This window comes from Ruditapes philippinarum, unplaced genomic scaffold (assembly GCF_026571515.1).
Source record: "Ruditapes philippinarum isolate M1 unplaced genomic scaffold, ASM2657151v2 ctg985_1_1_1_1, whole genome shotgun sequence".
In the NCBI taxonomy this organism is placed as follows: Eukaryota; Metazoa; Mollusca; class Bivalvia; order Venerida; family Veneridae; genus Ruditapes; species Ruditapes philippinarum.
In genome coordinates, this window is record NW_026857416.1 from 175,898 (window position 1) to 194,590 (window position 18,693).

At 32.7% G+C, this 18,693-nt stretch overlaps 1 protein-coding gene across 1 annotated transcript in view; it reads left to right on the top strand.

Moving 5' to 3' along the window:
* The first annotated feature begins 5,562 nt into the window (after positions 1–5,562).
* The window catches only part of LOC132749665 (putative transporter SVOPL), a 31,084-nt gene continuing 17,953 nt past the window's right edge, over positions 5,563–18,693 (top strand). The window contains exons 1-6 of the mRNA XM_060739523.1: positions 5,563–5,719; positions 7,083–7,172; positions 7,994–8,166; positions 8,592–8,690; positions 16,559–16,630; positions 18,522–18,646. Of these exons, the coding sequence (XP_060595506.1) occupies positions 5,668–5,719; positions 7,083–7,172; positions 7,994–8,166; positions 8,592–8,690; positions 16,559–16,630; positions 18,522–18,646 (611 nt within the window). The 5' untranslated portion in view covers positions 5,563–5,667. The remainder of the gene's footprint in view (positions 5,720–7,082; positions 7,173–7,993; positions 8,167–8,591; positions 8,691–16,558; positions 16,631–18,521; positions 18,647–18,693) is intronic.

Sequence of the window (18,693 nt, forward strand, 5' to 3'; positions counted from 1 at the left end):
ATTTTAGTATATAAAAATAAACTTAAACAGGAAAATACATACAGATAGATCTAGTCAGTATGATTTAAATTGCAAAGATCTTGGTATAGAAGAAAATGAACAATACACCTTCACACACCCTAGCATAGATAAAATAAATAATAATTGCCCACAATCACAATTTACATTCAATCTGGTCACTGAACAAGATATATCTAAGTCAATAAAAAGGTTAAATCCAAAAAAAGGCTACTGGAGTTGATCAAATTCCACCAAAGGTCATAATTGCAGGCAAACCCTCCCTGGCCCGTCCCATTAGAGATTTATGTAATACTATGTTAAGTCAAGGTCAGTTCCCAGAAAATCTGAAACTTGCCCAAGTAACCCCAATTTTTAAAAAAGATGACCCCTATAGACGCCTTGCAGAATGAAAGGTCAATTTCAGGTCACTCATGTTTTATTTAGTGGAGGCAGAAAGCTATTTACTGATAAGCCTCCAGAACAAGTTTAAAGAGAAATTATTTATCAATAATCATACTTTAATTGTTAAAATAAGCAATTTTTATGAAACATGTTTCAGACATTTGTGAATTATTTGATGTTTTTGTTTGTTGGTATATTTAAGGTTTGTTTAATGTAAAAAATAAGGATATTACTTAATGGTGAATAAAATAGTTAAAGGTTAAAAAACTAATGAAATATCAAAAATGAATTATTCTAATGAAATAATTTTCATAAAATTTGAAAATGGTAACATTATGATATTTACATCTCACGGTCGGCTTTTAACATAGAATATTTCTTTTATTGAAAAACACATGAAAACTGTGCATAAACAGAATACATTATGTTGCGGAACAAAATATTATGCTACTACTTTAAATACGTTTTTAACACAACAAAACATATTTATTTCATAAAGGCATTCCTATTCAAATTTATGGATGCTCAAATAGGTAAAACAAAGAAAACACAATGTCATAACTTAGATTCCTAAAGACTTATTGTGGAGAAGGGATGCATGGACAAAGGCTATAAAAAGATTGGAACAAGAAAAGTAAAGCCGTGGCAACGACACAAATAATTCTTTGTATTCATTTTATGTTTTATAATGTGACCAATTGTTTTGCTTCATGATTTTTTTAATGCTTCATAACATAATAAGTAACTGATGGGCCTAATAATTTCTTCATTTCACACAGTAAATTAATTGTTAGCAAAAATTGAAGTTTAGCCTTTATTTTTTTAACAGGCTTTTCTGCAGAAATCGAACTATTTTAAATGTCTAGGTAATGCATTTCCTGTATAATTTAGATAGATGTTACACAAATATATGTATTTAAGCCAGTCTGTTGTTTTCATTTTTTCTGCATTCTGATATTTTTATTTAATATTGGTAGTTTTTAATTATAGTTTTGAAACTGAGTTTATGCCTGAGGTTAAAAATAAATTAAAGATGATTTAAAATAAATCAATGACAATTTAGGAAAATTTGATTTGATCATTTTTTTTCTTTATCAGGTAAGCATTGTAAGGTATGTTCTTTGTACACTGTCTATCGCTTGCCAAAACTTGTAAGTTTCTCGTTATAGAACTGGCTGCACATGTCCAAACACTAGTACATAATTATAATAATGATGATGATGATGACTTTATTTAAAGAGGCAACATAATTTGACACATTCAGGATATCTTTTCAGTTTCTATCAAAATGTACATATAGTATACAGTTTCAATCAAATGATTTATGTAAAGATACATATTGTTTATCTGGTACATGTATTAAAAAGATTTTTCATATATTCAGGGAGAAGAGTGTTTAAGGTCAGTTAAATACTTAAATGGCCTTTTTATAACTTACTCTCAGAGAATTTTTTAAATACAGTTTAATTCGGAAAATAATTTATCAGTGGGCCCATTGAATGCCAGTATCTGTAGCTTACCAGCCAAGATTTTTATTGTCCAATAATAATGGACCAGAAGTGTTTTGTCTGCAGAAAAGGATAGTTTATCAAAGTAAAAAACTAAATTTACAGACATGAAATATTAAGAGTAAAACCCAAAGACATGCCATGGTCATTTTTGAGCATGTGTAGACTCTTTTCCATGAGTTTAGGCTATTAGCAGACAGCTTTCTGCCTCCAGAGATAACCTGTGGTCAGTAATGATATGCAGCGTTCTATTTTTAGTAATTTTGAAAGGGGTCTATATAGAAAAAAATTATAGGCCAGTAAGTATTCTACTCACCATGTCCAAATTATATGAAAGGGTTATCCACGACCAACTCTCGGGTTACTTTGAGGAAATTTTTCACCCTTATCTGACAGCCTTCCGTAAATCATATGGCTGTCAGACTACGCTACTAAGGCTAGTGGAAGACTGGAAAAAGGCCCTTGATGAAATCATGTTCATCGGAGCAATACTAATGGATTTATCAAAGGCCTTTGACTGTCTTCCACATGATTTAATTATCCTTCTTAAGGCTTATGGTCTGTCTGATAACGTTTGTAAACTTATGAGAGCGGAAACAAAGGGTTAAACTAGGGGATTATACCAGCCAGTGGGATAATATTATTAAGGGTGGCCCTCAAGGATCAATATTAGGGCCCCTGGTCTTCAACATTTTTATTAATGATATATTTTACGTCATAGAAAAAGCCACCCTTTATAATTATGCTGATGATAACACTTTGTCCTTCTGGCATAAAAATGCTACAGTTGTCAAATCTACCCTTGAGGATGAAAGTAATATCCTCGATCATAAATTGGTTTAAATCTAATCAAATGCAGGCAAACCCTGAAAAGTTTCAAGCTATCTCAGTGGGGGTCAAGTCACATACTGAAATTAAGTCATTTGATATAAGCGGCAGCACTATCCCATGTGATGAACAGGTCAAATTACTAGGAGTAGATATTGACTATCAATTAAATTTTGATGCCCAGGTATCAGCCATTTGCCAAAAAGCTGCAAAACAGTTAAATGTCCTGCACAGATTAAGTAAATTCCTCTCTGTACCTACCAGGCTTATCATATTTAAATCTCAATTACTGTCCCATAGCGTGGCACTTCTGTAGTAAAGCCAACACAGACAAACTTGAAAAACTCCAGTACAGGGCCTTACGCATTGTTTTCAATGATTTTACATCATCATATGAAAGTCTCCTTAATAAGGTTAAATTACCCACACTCCATTTAAGCAGGTTAAAAACAATTGCAATCGAGACTTTCAAGTGCTTACACAATATATCACCAAAATATATCCAAAACCTGGCCAAATTTAAGACCTCTGTTTACAATTGCAGGTATGATCATATTCTAAAAGTGCCTACAGTTCGAACCACCAGGTATGGACAGAAGTCCTTTCGTTTTGAGGCAACAGCCTCCCCAGTGACATCAGAAGAGAAGAAAACTTCAAAGAATTTGGGAGGCTGGTTGGCACCTGGACAGGCCCAAAATGTAAGTGTTCAATGTGTCGCTTGTAGCCTTTTGTTAAACACATGTGTGTCTAACATGTGTTTGAATGTGATTAACATGTTTTATATGTGCTTCTATGTATAGTATTTAGATGTTGCAAAGTTATACCTATAAATGTTTAATGTTAATTTTTATTTGCATTATGTGATAGTCCTTGTAATTTCCTTGTTTTTTATGCTCCCCGAAAAATTTCGGGGGAGCATATAGTCGGCGCCTTGTCCGTCTGTCCGTCTGTCCGTCCGTCCGTCTGTCCGTCTGTCCGTCCGTTGTCTTGTCCGGAGCATAACTTGAAAACCCTTGGAGATAATTTGTAGAAACTTCATACAGTGGTAGAGGGCATCGAGGGGGAGTGCAGTGTCAAAGAACCATAACTCTATTTTGCCTGGTTTTTGAATTATCTCCCCTTATAGAAAAATCTTGTCCGGGGCATAACTCTAAAACTATAAGAGATATCAACATGAAACTTTGTAGGTGAATAGATCTCAATGGGTAGATGTGCAGTGCATAAGAACAATAACTCTTTTCATCCTAATTTTGGAGTTATTGCCCTTTGTTAATTTTAATACTTTGAACTTTGTCCGGAACATAACTTGAAAACCCTTGGAGATAATTTGTTGAAACTCCATACAGTGGTAGAGGGCATTGAGGGGGGGGGGGTGCAGTGTCAAAGAACCATAACTCTATTTTGCCTGGTTTTTGAATTATCTCCCCTTATAGAAAAATCTTGTCCGGGGCATAACTCTAAAACTATTAGAGATATCAACATGAAACTTTGTAGGTGAATAGATCTCAATGCGTAGATGTGCAGTGCATAAGAACAATAACTCTTTTTGTCCTAATTTTGGAGTTATTGCCCTTTGTTTATTTAATACATTTGAACTTGAACTTTGTCCGGAACATAACTTGAAAACCCTTGGAGATAATTTGTTGAAACTTCATACAGTGGTAGAGGGCATCAAGGGGGAGTGCAGTGTCAAAGAACCATAACTCTATTTGCCTGGTTTTTGAATTATCTCCCCTTATAGAAAAATCTTGTCCGGGGCATAACTCTAAAACTATAAGAGATATCAACATGAAACATTGTAGGTAGATAGATCTCATTGAGTAGAGGTGCAGTGCAAAAGAACCATAACTCTGTTAAGCCTTATTTTTGAATAATCTCCCCTTTTAGAAAAATCTTATCCAGGACATAGTTGTAAAACTATAAGAGATATCAACATGAAACTTTGTAGGTAGATAAATCTCAATGGGTAGATGTGCAGTGCACAAGAATCATAACTCTACCTTGCCTAATTCTGGAGTAATTGCCCTTTGTTTATTTTTACTTTTTGAATTGTCCAGGACATAACTCGGAAATCATAAGAGATATCATCAAGAAACTTTGTAGGTTGATAGATCACATTGATTAAAGTGCAGTGCAAAGAACTGTAACTCTGCCTTGCCTAATTTTAGAATCATTGCACTTTGAACTTTTTCCACGGACATAACTCTGAAACTACAAGAGGTGTACTTTCCTGTGTCCAAAACCTATTCGGGGAGCATCACCCGGCTCAAACCGGGCTCTTGTATATATATGTCTTTTTTTATATTATATTATATGTATTATATTTCTTTTGCAGGTATGTACATAGGTGTATATGTATATCTTATTTTTTTGCATTCTTTTTCTTGTAACTTTTGTAGTTTATAACTTATTTTAAATTTTTATTTTCTTAATTTCATGTTCTTAGATGTGCTTATAAATGCTTATTTCTATAGGCCTACATGTCTGTCTTTAGCTAATATATAACTCTTTTACAGGAATGTACATTATTTATATTATATCTGTTATTTGTTTTATCTTGCTTGTAATTTATGTAACTTTTAAGCATGCTATGGTGCTATAATATCTTAACTCCATGTATTTAGATGTGCTTATGCTTATAATTTTTAGTTGCTTTAATATCTTAATTCCATGTACTTAAATTTTATGTGCTTACAGTATGCTTATATTTTTTTATAGCTGCTTTACTTTTGTTTAGTTCATATACTATTGTTTGTCGGAAAATAGCTCATGAGCTAATGTTTCCTGTTTATATGTATCCGACGTAAAATAAATTTTCTTGTATCTTGTATCAAGAAAATACCACAGAGCTTGCAGCCCTTTGATTATTACCCCACCATATTTTGAGACAGTCCCCGCGATTGTAAAAATAGTAACAGCAAGCGTCTGGATGAATTCAATAAACCTGACCAGTGGCATTTGCAAATTTTTCGAGCCCACATGTAAGTGTACAATTAGAAAAGTTTGCATTGATATATGTTGTAAAAATGTGATGTGGATTCTATCTGTGTGTTGACTTTATTAAAAAAAAATCGATAAAAACAGACAAAACAACAATACTGTACACGTAAACGTATCGCACGTAAACTCAATCGTAGCATCCATCAGTGATGGCATCACTTCCGTTAGTCTGTAAGTGAGCAGAGTTCGCTGTATGGGTGTCATAGCAGCTCAGTATTAGCTGCATTTGTTAACCATTTTCGTCTGTAAATACACATACATTTAAAGTAGAGCTGTTTTATTCTATTAACTAGTTGAATTCCTATTCAAGTTCAATTGTTATTTACTGTTGTAAGTTTTACGTTCAACTAAGTTTAAAGGAAGAGCTAGCGACAGCCGTAAGCTATCCAAAGTTCAGCTTAGTGATATGTACGACCAGACAGGACACACTGCACAGCACTTTTCAAAATAATATGAAAGTCAAAAATGCATATGTTATTTTATGGTTTTAACCAGGAAAGAGCAATTGTCTTCGTATGTTTACTCTTTAGATATTAATCGCCATGTTGGCCAAAGTGAAGAAATTTGCTAAGAAAAAAAGAGCGTTTGGTTGCAGTTGAACAACATTAATTGAAATAGTTAACAAAATTGTTATAATAATCCTTATTAGTTTCAATCATTTAAAAATGAAAAGAAAAAGCACCGAAAATGTAATTGTTGTTGGGCTTTGGTAATTGCATCAATTACTGACAGTAGAAGTTTGTCCATTAGTAAGGAAAGTTTGCATGTTCCGTGAAAGGCATGAATTCTTAAATTCTAATGTCAGTTCTTCAATAAGAATTCCATTGACACCAACTTTTTCAAAAGAAAATCATCGAAAAATTTTGTCATAAAATTGCCTTAATTAGTGACATAAACAGATGATATATTACTGACCACTACTAATATCAGATCCTGGTGGAATAGTCTAGATGTATCACTTGTGCATTAGTACAATGTTAAACAATTCTAGAACAATTTCAAAAGTATTGCCGGACAGATCAACCATATAAAAAAGTTAGTATCAAGGCCTATGGTGTTGCCTTCAGCTTACCCATCTGTTCACAGTATAAAAACTGGTACGCTGATTCTTATATGTGAGAAAGCTAGCTTGAGGAATGCTGTTGATTCTACTCAAATGCATGTGTATGCTTGAAACAATGCACAGAGAGGCACCTAATGTCTTCCTCCGCCAGTAAAGCTTCAAAGTCCGACCTTATAATTCTGTGTTGGTTTAATGTACAACCCAACAATTAAACAAAAAAAAAACCCAATAGATTTTCCATATTTTGTTATAAATTTTGTTATTTCTCGTAATATTTACAGATAAATCAGGATATAACAGAAAAACTTCAGAAATGGCGAAACAAAGAGTAAAATATTCCAAGCTTGATACTGATGCAGAAAATGTTGATGGTGAGTTTTGAACAGTATTTTCGGGTTTTCAGTAACACTTTTACAGTTAAAACTTCAAAACAGTTGCATCAGGTTAACTTATCTATCATGAAGGGTTGCGCTTTGTGAAGTTATACATGTAACTGATAAAGTTGTAAAAAGCAAATAAAAAAAAAATGTAAAAGTCTGTTTGTACTGAGGGAATTAGCATTGAAAAAAAACCCATATTTGCAGTGTTTCAGGTTAACAATTGGTTTGCTTTTCATATGAAAAGTCTGTATGCAGTTTAAGGGATTTTTGTTTCAAATTATTTGGTTTGAGTAGCCAACAGTTTAGTGTCTGGGTCATTATGGGTAGTAAAAGCTATTAACTTTGATTTTCAGGATTCTAAGGACTAAACAATATTGATTGAATAACCAGCCAAACATTTTTAGAACATAAATAAAATTTATAATGTTCATTTTGTACTCGGATACTTTGAAAAAACCATAATTCTTGTAAAATTGCTTTCCTTTTCTATTTACATGTAGGATATTTTGATATTAGGTTTTCACTCTTAACAGCAAATGCAATTATATATCATGTATAGGTTTTGTTGATACAGGCTGGAGGCCAGAATTAAAAAAAATCTGTTGTCATTGGCTGGTATGAAAAAAGCTTATTATGTCCTAGTTTTAAACATTCTAGTTAGTTCTGATAACATGAGGAAATATGGACATGACCCAAGTAAGGCTTCAATCCACAATGCCAGGATTAAGAGGGAGGCCCCTGGAGATTCAACAACAAGGCCACCTTATTCTTTCTTATATCCCTCACAACTTGTACATATAAAAATGTTTCAGATTTAGAGACTGTGTCACTCATGTATGACGTATCTAGTGACGATGATGAGGTAGAGTTGTATAAGCATGCTAATGGTACCAGGTCACCAACATTCACTGCAGAGGAGGGTGTTGAAGCCATCGGGTTCGGTTTCTTCCAGGTGCGACTGTATATTATATGTGGCCTGTTTACAGTAAGTTCCATTCTTACTCAAATTTAATTATAATAGTGTTACAATTACAGTCACAATGCAGAAGCTATGAAAGTAAAAGTAATCAAAGTAAAATTGCCTTTGATATTTCATTGTATTTATAAAAATGTGTTGTGTAATTTAGCTGCTTATCTGACCATCAAATTAATACATTTTAACTGTTGCCAGGTGATCAAGGTCAGAATTACTTAATTTTAGCATGCTGGTTGAACTGTATCATATTGGGTATCTAGTCAGCTAGCCATTTTGAAGATAGAGGATTTTATTAAGGTTCTTGATTGCAAAAATACATGCTTATTATATTTACTGAGGAACTTTGACCATAGGTTTAACTATTTTTCACAAACAATTCAGAAGTGTATTTTAATTCAGCAACACGTATACTTTTATCATTATTTCTATTTCAGGCAGCTGATTCTCTCGAGATGATGTTGTTAGCTGTCCTGTCTCCTGTGTTACGCTGTGAGTGGCAGCTGGAACAATTTCATGTTGCATTTATAACCACTGTAAGCATAATGCTCTTGTCGTCTAATTTGTTTTATACTCATTTGTCATTGAGATTAATTGTTTAGATAGGGAACAGCATGTTGCAAAATGATGATTACTTTTGAATTTTTTATATGATCTGTTACAAGGCTGTTTAACAACGTGCTAAATGTATTCACGAAAGTTTGTCTTATTGTATACTTGCATATTGTGACAGTGAAGTCATGTCAATTCAAAGAATGCAAGTTTCTATTTTAAAGTGCAATGTTTTTAAAAATTTCCAAAAATTTAAGCCAATATTTTTATTATGCCTCCGGACATATAGTTAGATGTCCATCTGTCTGTCCAATGGCTTCATAATTTACACACTAATTTATTATTAAGTTCATAATCTGGGCAAGTTACATAACTATAGTTTCCAGTCTTTGGCAGTTATTTTCCTTTTTATGACTTTGAAAATAAGGCCTATTCTGCAGAGATTGATTTATCATAAATTTCCTCAATTACTTCATTTATTTAATGATATCTTCCATATTTGGTAGATGGTTACTAGGGTCAAGGTCATTAGTGTTAAAAATATTTTTTTGTTGCTCAAATGGCCATTATTTTTAAATTGATGTCTTTCATGTTAAATATGGTCATGCCTAGGGATGTCCTCTTCCTTTGGGTTTAGATATGGGCATTTTTGGCCAAAAAAATAGATTTTTACACTTTTACAGGTGTAACCTTTTTCTATCAACAGATGTCTCTTTTATATTTGGTACTAGCTTAAATTGAGAAGTCTTCTACCTTTTGATGGATTTGGGGGCCAGTTGGGTCAAGGTCACCAGTGCAAAAATAGATTTTTACACTTTTGCCCTGTATTGACAGATGTCTTTCCTATTTGGTAGGAAGATAACTTGCAAGGTATTCTTCCTTTGGATTGACATACGTGTCAGTGAGTCAAGGTCAGGGGTACCAATATTAGATTTCTTCACATTTGTGTATACAACCTTAATTTATTAAACCCCTACCGGTTTAACTGGAGGGGACTTTAGGTTTAGCCTCCGTCCGTCTGTCCTTCTGTCTGTCTGTCAGTCTGTCACTCCCTCAGTCTGTCCGTCCACAAAACTGGATCCCGCGATAACGCAAAAAGAACTGAAAATATTTTTACGAAACTTGGTATATGGATAGATGGCAGTATGGAGATTATGCATGTCTTTTTCTTTTCTTCCTATGTTGAAAATTCTGGTTGCTATGGCAACAAATAGTCTGAAAATATGGCAAATTTAACACATAAACTTGATCCAGTGATAACTCTAAAAGTATTGAAAATATTTTTATGAAACTTAAAATATGAGTAGATGGCAGTCCGGAGATTACGCACGTCTTTTCCTTTTCTTCCTATGTTGAAAGTTCTGGTTGCTATGGCAACACATAGACTGAAAATATGGCAAATTTTACACATAAACTGAATCCAGTGATAACTCAAAAAGTACTGGAAATATTTTTATGAAACTTGACATAAGGGTAGATGGCAGTCTTGAGATTATGCATGTCTTATCTGTATATTTGATAAATTCTTATTGGTAAGTTGAATATTTTTCAGCTCATCAAATAGCAATGACATACCAACTTATATTTTTCACAATAACAAAATGTCATGACTGTCTAGTTGTATAACTGGCTTTATATTTTTTTGACAATTTTTTTGTCCATAACTAAATTGTTACTGACAACAATCTGGTGAAATGGCATTTGCATTTATCAAACGATTTTCTTGTTTAAATGTCAATGTTTGGCATTCAGTCACACATTACATCTGTGGTACAATCCAGGCATCTACACACATGCCTGAAATAATTTAATTTAATTGTAAAATTTAAAAGCTGACATTATGATCATAAAATGTTGTTTTCGATATAGCAGGATAAACTCTAATAAATTTATTATATTTGTGAATATTAACCAATAGTAAGTAAGTAAGTAAGTAAGTAAAGGCTTTATTTATCGAGGCTACACATTTGGTTTCCCAATCTTCCATGTGGGCCTCTAATAAAAACATAATTTACAATATAAATTATACAACTACAATATTACAAAAATAATTGCAACAACATTATGTTACAATGTACATTGAAATTGTCAGAACAAGAAATACATGTTAAATATTTACAGTCCATTCAAAGCATAATACATGTCAAAGAAGTACATATCAAATTAAAAGAAGTCGGAAATACTTTTAAGGTGGTACATCAAATGATTGGATTCTAATTTTGTTATAAAATGATTAATTTAATGATGAGAAATGCCAGGATAGATATGAAGCTTGAAATTCCTGAACTGTTTTAGATTTCCTTATGTTAAGAGGGATATTATTCCATAATTTAGGGCCAGAGTATACTAGGGATTTTCTGAAAAATTCTTTCTTAGGTCGTGGAACAGCTAGGTCTGAACTATTTGTAGACCTTAAGTTGCGCTCATGTTTTTGGTGAACAAATTGGAATTTACTTTGCATGTATTGTGGATATGGTATGTCATTGATAGATTTAAACATTATGATTGCTTTTTTGTATTTCATTCTTTCATCAAATCTCATCCAATTTAGTTCTTTAAACAAATCACTAGAGGGTGCATCGTAACTTTTATCTAGAATTATTCTTGCTGCTCTTTTTTGAAATTTTATGATATCATTGATCAGATCATTGCTGCAATTGCCCCAGATAGTACAGCAATAATCTAGGTGTGGTAAGATGTATGAGTTAAAAAATAGTTTTCTTGCATGTAAGTCTAGGTATTGCTTGATTCTGAGAAGTAGGTATAACTGAGAGTTGCATTTTTTAAGTATCATTTCTATTTGGATTTTCCATTTTAGTTTACTATCAACAAAAACACCTAGTAACTTTTCGGTTTCAGAAAATTGGATCATTTGATCTTGAAGGTGTAAAGGTGGTAAATGAAGCTGTGTATTATTTGATGTAAGGTGCATTGCCTTTGTTTTCAGTGTATTTAACACAATTGCATTTTGTATACACCAATTGTTTACATGTTTGAGGTTAGTTTGAAGTTTATTATGTAGTTCTTGTGGTGAATGTCCTGATGCTGTAAGTGTGGTGTCATCTGCAAACATGTCTATTTCTGAGGTCTCTAAATGAAGTGGAAGATCATTGATGTATATAATGAAAAGCAGGGGCCCAAGGACAGATCCTTGGGGAACACCTGATATAACCTCTGCAGATTCTGAGAGTTTACCTGATATACTGACTTTCTGTGTTCTGTTTGCAAGATAAGATGAAAACCATTTAATTGTATGAGAAGAACAATGGTAATAATGCAGTTTCTGAATAAGAATTTTATGGTTTACAAGGTCAAATGCTTTGGTTAGGTCAAGAAAAATTGTGCCAACTAGTTCTCCATCATTAATTGCATTTATCCAATTGTCAACTATGTTTGTTAATGCTGTTTCACAAGAGTGCTTGGTCCTGAATCCTGACTGGGTCATATGAATAAACTTATGAGTTTCTAGAAATTGTTTTAGATGGTCAGATACATACTTTTCAAATATTTTAGAAATGAGTGGAAGTACAGATATTGGTCGGTAATTATTTTTATCAGAATTTTGTCCTTTTTTATAAATGGGTGTAACTTTTGATTGTTTTAATTTGGTAGGAAACTTTCTTGTTTGAATACTTAAATTGATAATAGTAGATAAAGGTCTATATATTACAGAAGATGCAGTTTTTAGAAATCTAGCACTGATTCCATCGAGCCCTGTGACCTTTTCAACATCAAGTGAGTCTAATGTTTTTTTAACATAATCCGGTTCAATTGGTGGTATCTCAAAATCTGGAATATCTAAGTTAAATTTACCTTCTAACATTTCTTTTAATATAGATTCATTTGCTTTATTCAGTGCTGAAATATTTCCTGATTTTTTAAAGATGTTTGAAAAGAAAGTATTGAATATTTCTGCTGTTTCTTTTGGGTCAGAGATTGGATTTCCATTGTCATCATTTATATAGTTTGTTTGGAAGTTGTCAGTTTTGCCAGATAGTACTTTTAGGTTCTTCCATAACTTTTTAGGATTTTTATTCTGTGAATTTATTTCTTGATTAAAGAAGTCTTTTTTTGATTGATGGGATAGTATTTTAACTTGTGATCTCCAGTATTTGAATTCTTCTGTTTTCTTTTTCTTTTTTGCATAATCTCTCATATGAATAGCATTGGCTATTTCATCTGTGAACCATTCATTCTGGTTTTTGTGTTTGACCCGTTTTTGTCTATATGGTGCATGTGAATCAAGAACTTTTAAAAATAATTCATAAAATGTGTCAAGAGCATCATCTGGTTCAGTAAAAACATCAATCAATGTCCATGGTTGATTACTTAGATCAGCTAAAAAATGTTCTGCATTAAATTGCTTTAAATTTCTATAATTGATAGTAAGATGTAATGGGCCTTTTTTTATTTTTGACTTAGTTTTACGGGTAAAAACAATGGGGGAATGGTCACTTATCGAAAGAATTGGGACCTTAATATTACATATATTTTGATTTGTGTAGAGATGGTCAATGATAGTTGATGATGTTTGCGTGACTCTAGTAGGTTGTGTTATCAGTTGATTTAAATTGAATGTACTGATTGTATTATTCCATTTTGAATTAACTGAAATAGAGTTAATAAAATTGTAGTTGAAGTCACCAAAGAGAATAATTTCTTTGTTTTCAACGTATAAGGTTTCTAATATTTTTTCAATTTCTTCAATCCATGAATTAAGTGATGAAGGGGGCCTATAAATATATCCTACAATAAAAGGTTTTTGTTTGTCAAGCTTCATTTCTATCCATATTGCTTCAATATCACTTGAATTAAGGTCTGTTCTACTCTCACAATGTAATTTTGATTTTACATATAACACTATTCCTCCTCCATTTGACTGTCTGTCATGCCTGAAAAGTTGATAATTTTTTAAATTTATTTCATTGTTTGAGAAGGCATCACTGAGAAAGGTTTCTTGTAATCCAAGAATGTCAATATCCGGGAGTTTATCAACTAGAAACTGTATTTCACTGAATTTTGGATATAAATAATGTATATTGAGATGCATAAAGTTAAGTCCATTTTTGTCAAATTTTAAGTCCTGCAGTTTTAAGTCTTGATGTGATGAGTCCAGATTGTTATTACTTATTTTAAGAGGAAATTTATTTTCTTGACTATTTTCATTTTCTAGACGAGTATGTAAAGATGTAGAATTATTAAGAGCTTCGAAATGGAGTTTGTCACCGATTCCACATTGTACAGTTAGTATGGTGCATGATGCACTGGTGTCCATGGATGTGGCCTCTGCATCCACACAGGCATCCTTCTGTTGAAATTGTGTTGGGGAATCCTGTTGTGACCCTGATACTGCTGTCTCCTCTGATGTTGGTTTCTGTTGTTCCAATAAGATTGATGTGGTGGTATTCTGTGACGGTTGTCCCTGGGAAAATTTCGAGCTGACTGTGCTGGAGAACCTCTGATGTTTAGGGTAGATTTAATGGCTGCCATAATTTGCCCTCCGAGCACAGCACCACCAGATTTGTTAAGATGGACTTCATCATAGAACAGCCTTTCATTGATGTTTTCATCCGTTGTAAATGATTGTGTATTGTCCACAAATGTGTAACCGTTTGTTTCACATAGTCCCTTAATTTCATAGTTTACTGTTTTAATGACTTGTAAAGAGAGTTTGTCTTTTCTTTTTGGTAAAATGGATGAAAGGATGAATTTTGCTTTCTTGTTGATTGAATAAAGTGTCGCTATAAGGTCTGTAAGTTCTTGTATAATTGTTGTAGGGCTGTCAGCATTAGAGATATTGTTTATTCCTGCATGTATAACAAATACATCAGAGTCCTTTAAATTTGTCGTCTTTTCTAGGGATCCAATATTGTTTTTAATATCACAAAGTTTTGCACCTGACTTTGAGCGAATCTGAACATTAGTATTTCTGTCCATCATTTTTTTTGAACTTAGTACTTTGGTAACTGAGTCACCAAGTATAAATATATTATGCTTGTCTTCAGATTCTTGTTTAGATATTTCACTGCTTTGGTTTTGATTTCTTTGAGTTTCACAGCAGGTTTCTTGTTTTTGGTCATCTTTCTTTTCATCAAAGTGACTAAGGCCAGGACTTGATATGGATGATGTTTGATGTTGTTTATTTTTGTTATTTCTTATTTCAGCCTGAAGGAAGTAGATGTCTGTACTAGACGGCATATTTTCTGTCCTTTTCAAAACCTTGTCCAGAGTTGTTGAAAAATTTGAAAGTTTTTCTTTTATTTCTGACACATCATTTTGCAGGGCATATGTATTTTCATTTTCGGTTTGTTGTGATGATAACTTTCCTCTGAGGATTTTATTTTCTTGTGTCAATGTTTTATTTGCTTGTTTGAGGGCTTGTGTTTCTTCTTGAAGTACCAGTAATTGACCAGTTAATTCACTGTTCTCAGCTTTAGCCTTTTCTGTGCCTTTAATGATTAATTGTTTGTTGAGAGTCTGGAGCTTTTCGTTTTCTGATTTTAGTTTTTTGTTTATCTCTAGGCATTCCGTGTACTTATTTGTATCTTTGTCATCACTTGTACACTGCACAGCTACATCACATTTTATAATGTTGAGCATCAGGTTATCAGTTTCATCATTTGCTTGCTTACTTGAAAAACATAATTGTGAATGTGTATCTTGGTTGGTTTCAACATCTTCACTTTGCTTTAAAGACATAATAGATTGCTCTGAACTCTGTTCAGAGAGTACTTTAGAATCAGCTGTTGTGAAAGTGTGTTCATGGCTGATCTGTTTTGGCACTGTTTGCTCAGAGTCAGTTGAAATATCAATTTCCTCTAACACAAACTTTGGTCTAGTTTCTTCATCATTTTTTGTCCTCATAAAATTAATAGGCTGATTAGTTTTTGTTTGTCCCATTCTATGAAGTTTTTGTTTGGGTTTCTTACCAGTTTCTTGAATTACAGAATACTGTCTATGAAATTCTTCATAATCTACTTTAAATCCACCTTTATTTGCAGATTTTTCAGCTTTTTTTTAATTCTTTGCCAAGCTTTACAAAACCACTTTTTATAGGTGGCCCAAATATTGTCTTTGATACAGAGCGTAGGATGCTTGAAGATTTTGGCTTCTTTAGCGCTGATGGAGTGGAGGACATAATTGGAGATGTTGAGACGTTGAATAAGTGCTGCTTTAAGCCTGTATCGTTGGGTGTTGATTTGGTTGGCAACTGTTGTCCGGATTGATTGTGCTGACTGATATTGCATTGAAGCTGTTTCATGTCTTGTCTGATCTTCTCAAGGAATGTATCTAGCCAGATTTTGCACCCAGTTCCCTGGATCAACATTGTCATAGTATTGTGATATATTGTGATAACAACTTTCTTGTCTAGTATGGTTAAAGTTGTTGTAAGTCCTGTATTGTCCTTTGTTGGCACTAATTGGTACATGGATTTAAGAATTTGTTGCATTTTTGAATGTGTTTTTTCTTCAAAAAAGGTAAAACGGATATTGTCACTTGTTGGGCTTACATATATATCATACTGATTGTTCATTGTAAAGTTGCCAGATAAGTCATTGTAAGAAAATCCTTCAAAATCCTCTGTATCTATTGATGAATGATTGAAAGCCATTTTTACAAATTTTTGTAAGCACTTAAGTCTATTAAATAACTGAAGTTGTTTTAGCACAATGTGTTTATCAATTAGTCTGAGATCTCAGGTGTAATAAACATTAATCCTGTATAATATATATCCAAGATATAGAAATAATAATCCTTTTCAAGTTTTTATAAAGAAATCCTATTTATTGTTCTGTAATCCCTTTTGGTATATATATAATAGATTTACTAAAGTAACAATGTTATATTATAGGTTGTATTTATTGGAATGTGTATCATGGCTCCAATATGGGGATTTATAGGAGATAGATACGGCAGGCAAAAGGTAAGTTTTTATGTTATGTAAAGTAAAGGCTTTATTTATCGAGGCTACACATTTGGTTTCCCAATCTTCCATGTGGGCCTCTATGAAACATAATTTACAATATATACAACTACAATATTACAAAAATAATTGCAACAACATTGTGTTACAATGTACATTGAAATTGTCAGAACAAGAAATACATCTTAAATAATTATATACAGTCCATTAATAGCATAATACATGTCAAAGAAGTACATATCAAATGAAATACGTTTTAGGTGGAACATCAAATGATTAGATTCTAATTTTGTTATAAAATGATTAATTTAATGATGAGAAATGCCAGGATAGATATGAAGCTTGAAATTCCTGAACTGTTTTAGATTTTCTTATGTTAAGAGGGATATTATTCCATAATTTAGGGCCAGAGTATACTAGGGATTTTCTAAAAAATTCTTTCTTAGGTCGTGGAACAGCTAGGTCTGAACTATTTGTAGATCTTAAGTTGCGCTCATGTTTTTGGTAAACAAATTGGAATTTACTTTGCATGTATTGTGGATATGGTATGTCATTGATAGATTTAAACATTATGATTGCTTTTTTGTAAATCATTCTGTCATCAAATCTCATCCAATTTAGTTCTTTAAACAAATCACTGGAGGGTGCGTCGTAACTTTTATCTAGAATTATTCTTGCTGCTCTTTTTTGAAATTTTATGATTTCATTGATCAGATCATTGCTGCAATTGCCCCAGATAGTACAGCAATAATCTAAGTGTGGTAAGATGTATGAGTTAAAGAATAGTTTTCTTGCATGTAAGTCTAGGTATTGCTTGATTCTGAGAAGTAGGTATAACTGAGAGTTGCATTTTTTAAGTATCATTTCTATTTGGATCTTCCATTTTAGTTTACTATCAACAAAAACACCTAGTAACTTTTCGGTTTCAGAAAATTGGATCATTTGATCTTGAAGGTGTAAAGGTGGTAAATGAAGTTGTGTATTATTTGATGTAAGGTGCATTGCCTTTGTTTTCTGTGTATTTAACACCATTGCATTTTGTATGCACCATTTGTTTACATGTTCGAGGTTAGTTTGAAGTTTATTATGTAGTTCTTGTGGTGAATGTCCTGATGCTGTAAGTGTGGTGTCATCTGCAAACATGTCTATTTCTGAGGTCTTTAAATGAAGTGGGAGATCATTGATGTATATAATGAAAAGCAAATGTTGAAAATTTGTGTACTACTAATTTCTTCATGTTAACAAAACATTGGAAAAATAAAGCATGTAGTTTTATAGGCAGCTTTTGAATATATGCATTGAATCCCAGACAGGTGTGTGGTATGTGACATTCAATGAAATATTGAAGCAACACATCAGTTTTAAGTAATATTCATTAATGATTCTAATACTGAATGAAAAGTAAAAGAAAATATAATGTGTAAAACCGATAAACTCGTTTTTACCCCCTCCCCCCAGCCCCCGCCAGTGCAAAACCACTTAAGCTCATCATTTTTATCCACCCGCCCACTTTTAAAAAAAAAAAATGAAAGAAGGCATATAGTTTTTGCAGTGTCCAGCTGTCAAATTGTATATATGTCTGCAGGCACTCGGGTGAGCGTGTGGGATGAATTTCTGTGTTCATTTCTTACAGACTGTACTTGCACTGCGAAAAGAGCTAACTTAAAAAGCTCGAAATAATTTCTAGAAATACAATAAGACAGTTGTTAACATTTCTTGTTATCAATATAGCTAGACATAATATTTATCACCTGTACTTACGTACTTTGACAGTATTATGATTCTGATATTCTTGAAAATCTACTATGACTGATGACAAATTCATGGCTGATGACAAATTCACAAATCTAACTCATGTAACGCATGGTAAATTATTTTATATACATTTCAGACATTATACATGGTAGCATTATGGATTGGTTATTTTGGACTGCTGACCTCATTCAGTCCGTCCTACACCTGGATTCTAATTTTACGAGGCCTAGTGGGAGGTGGAATGGCTGGATCTCCTCAATCGTATGTTACAATTTACATATTGTATAACTACGAGCATTAATTATTGG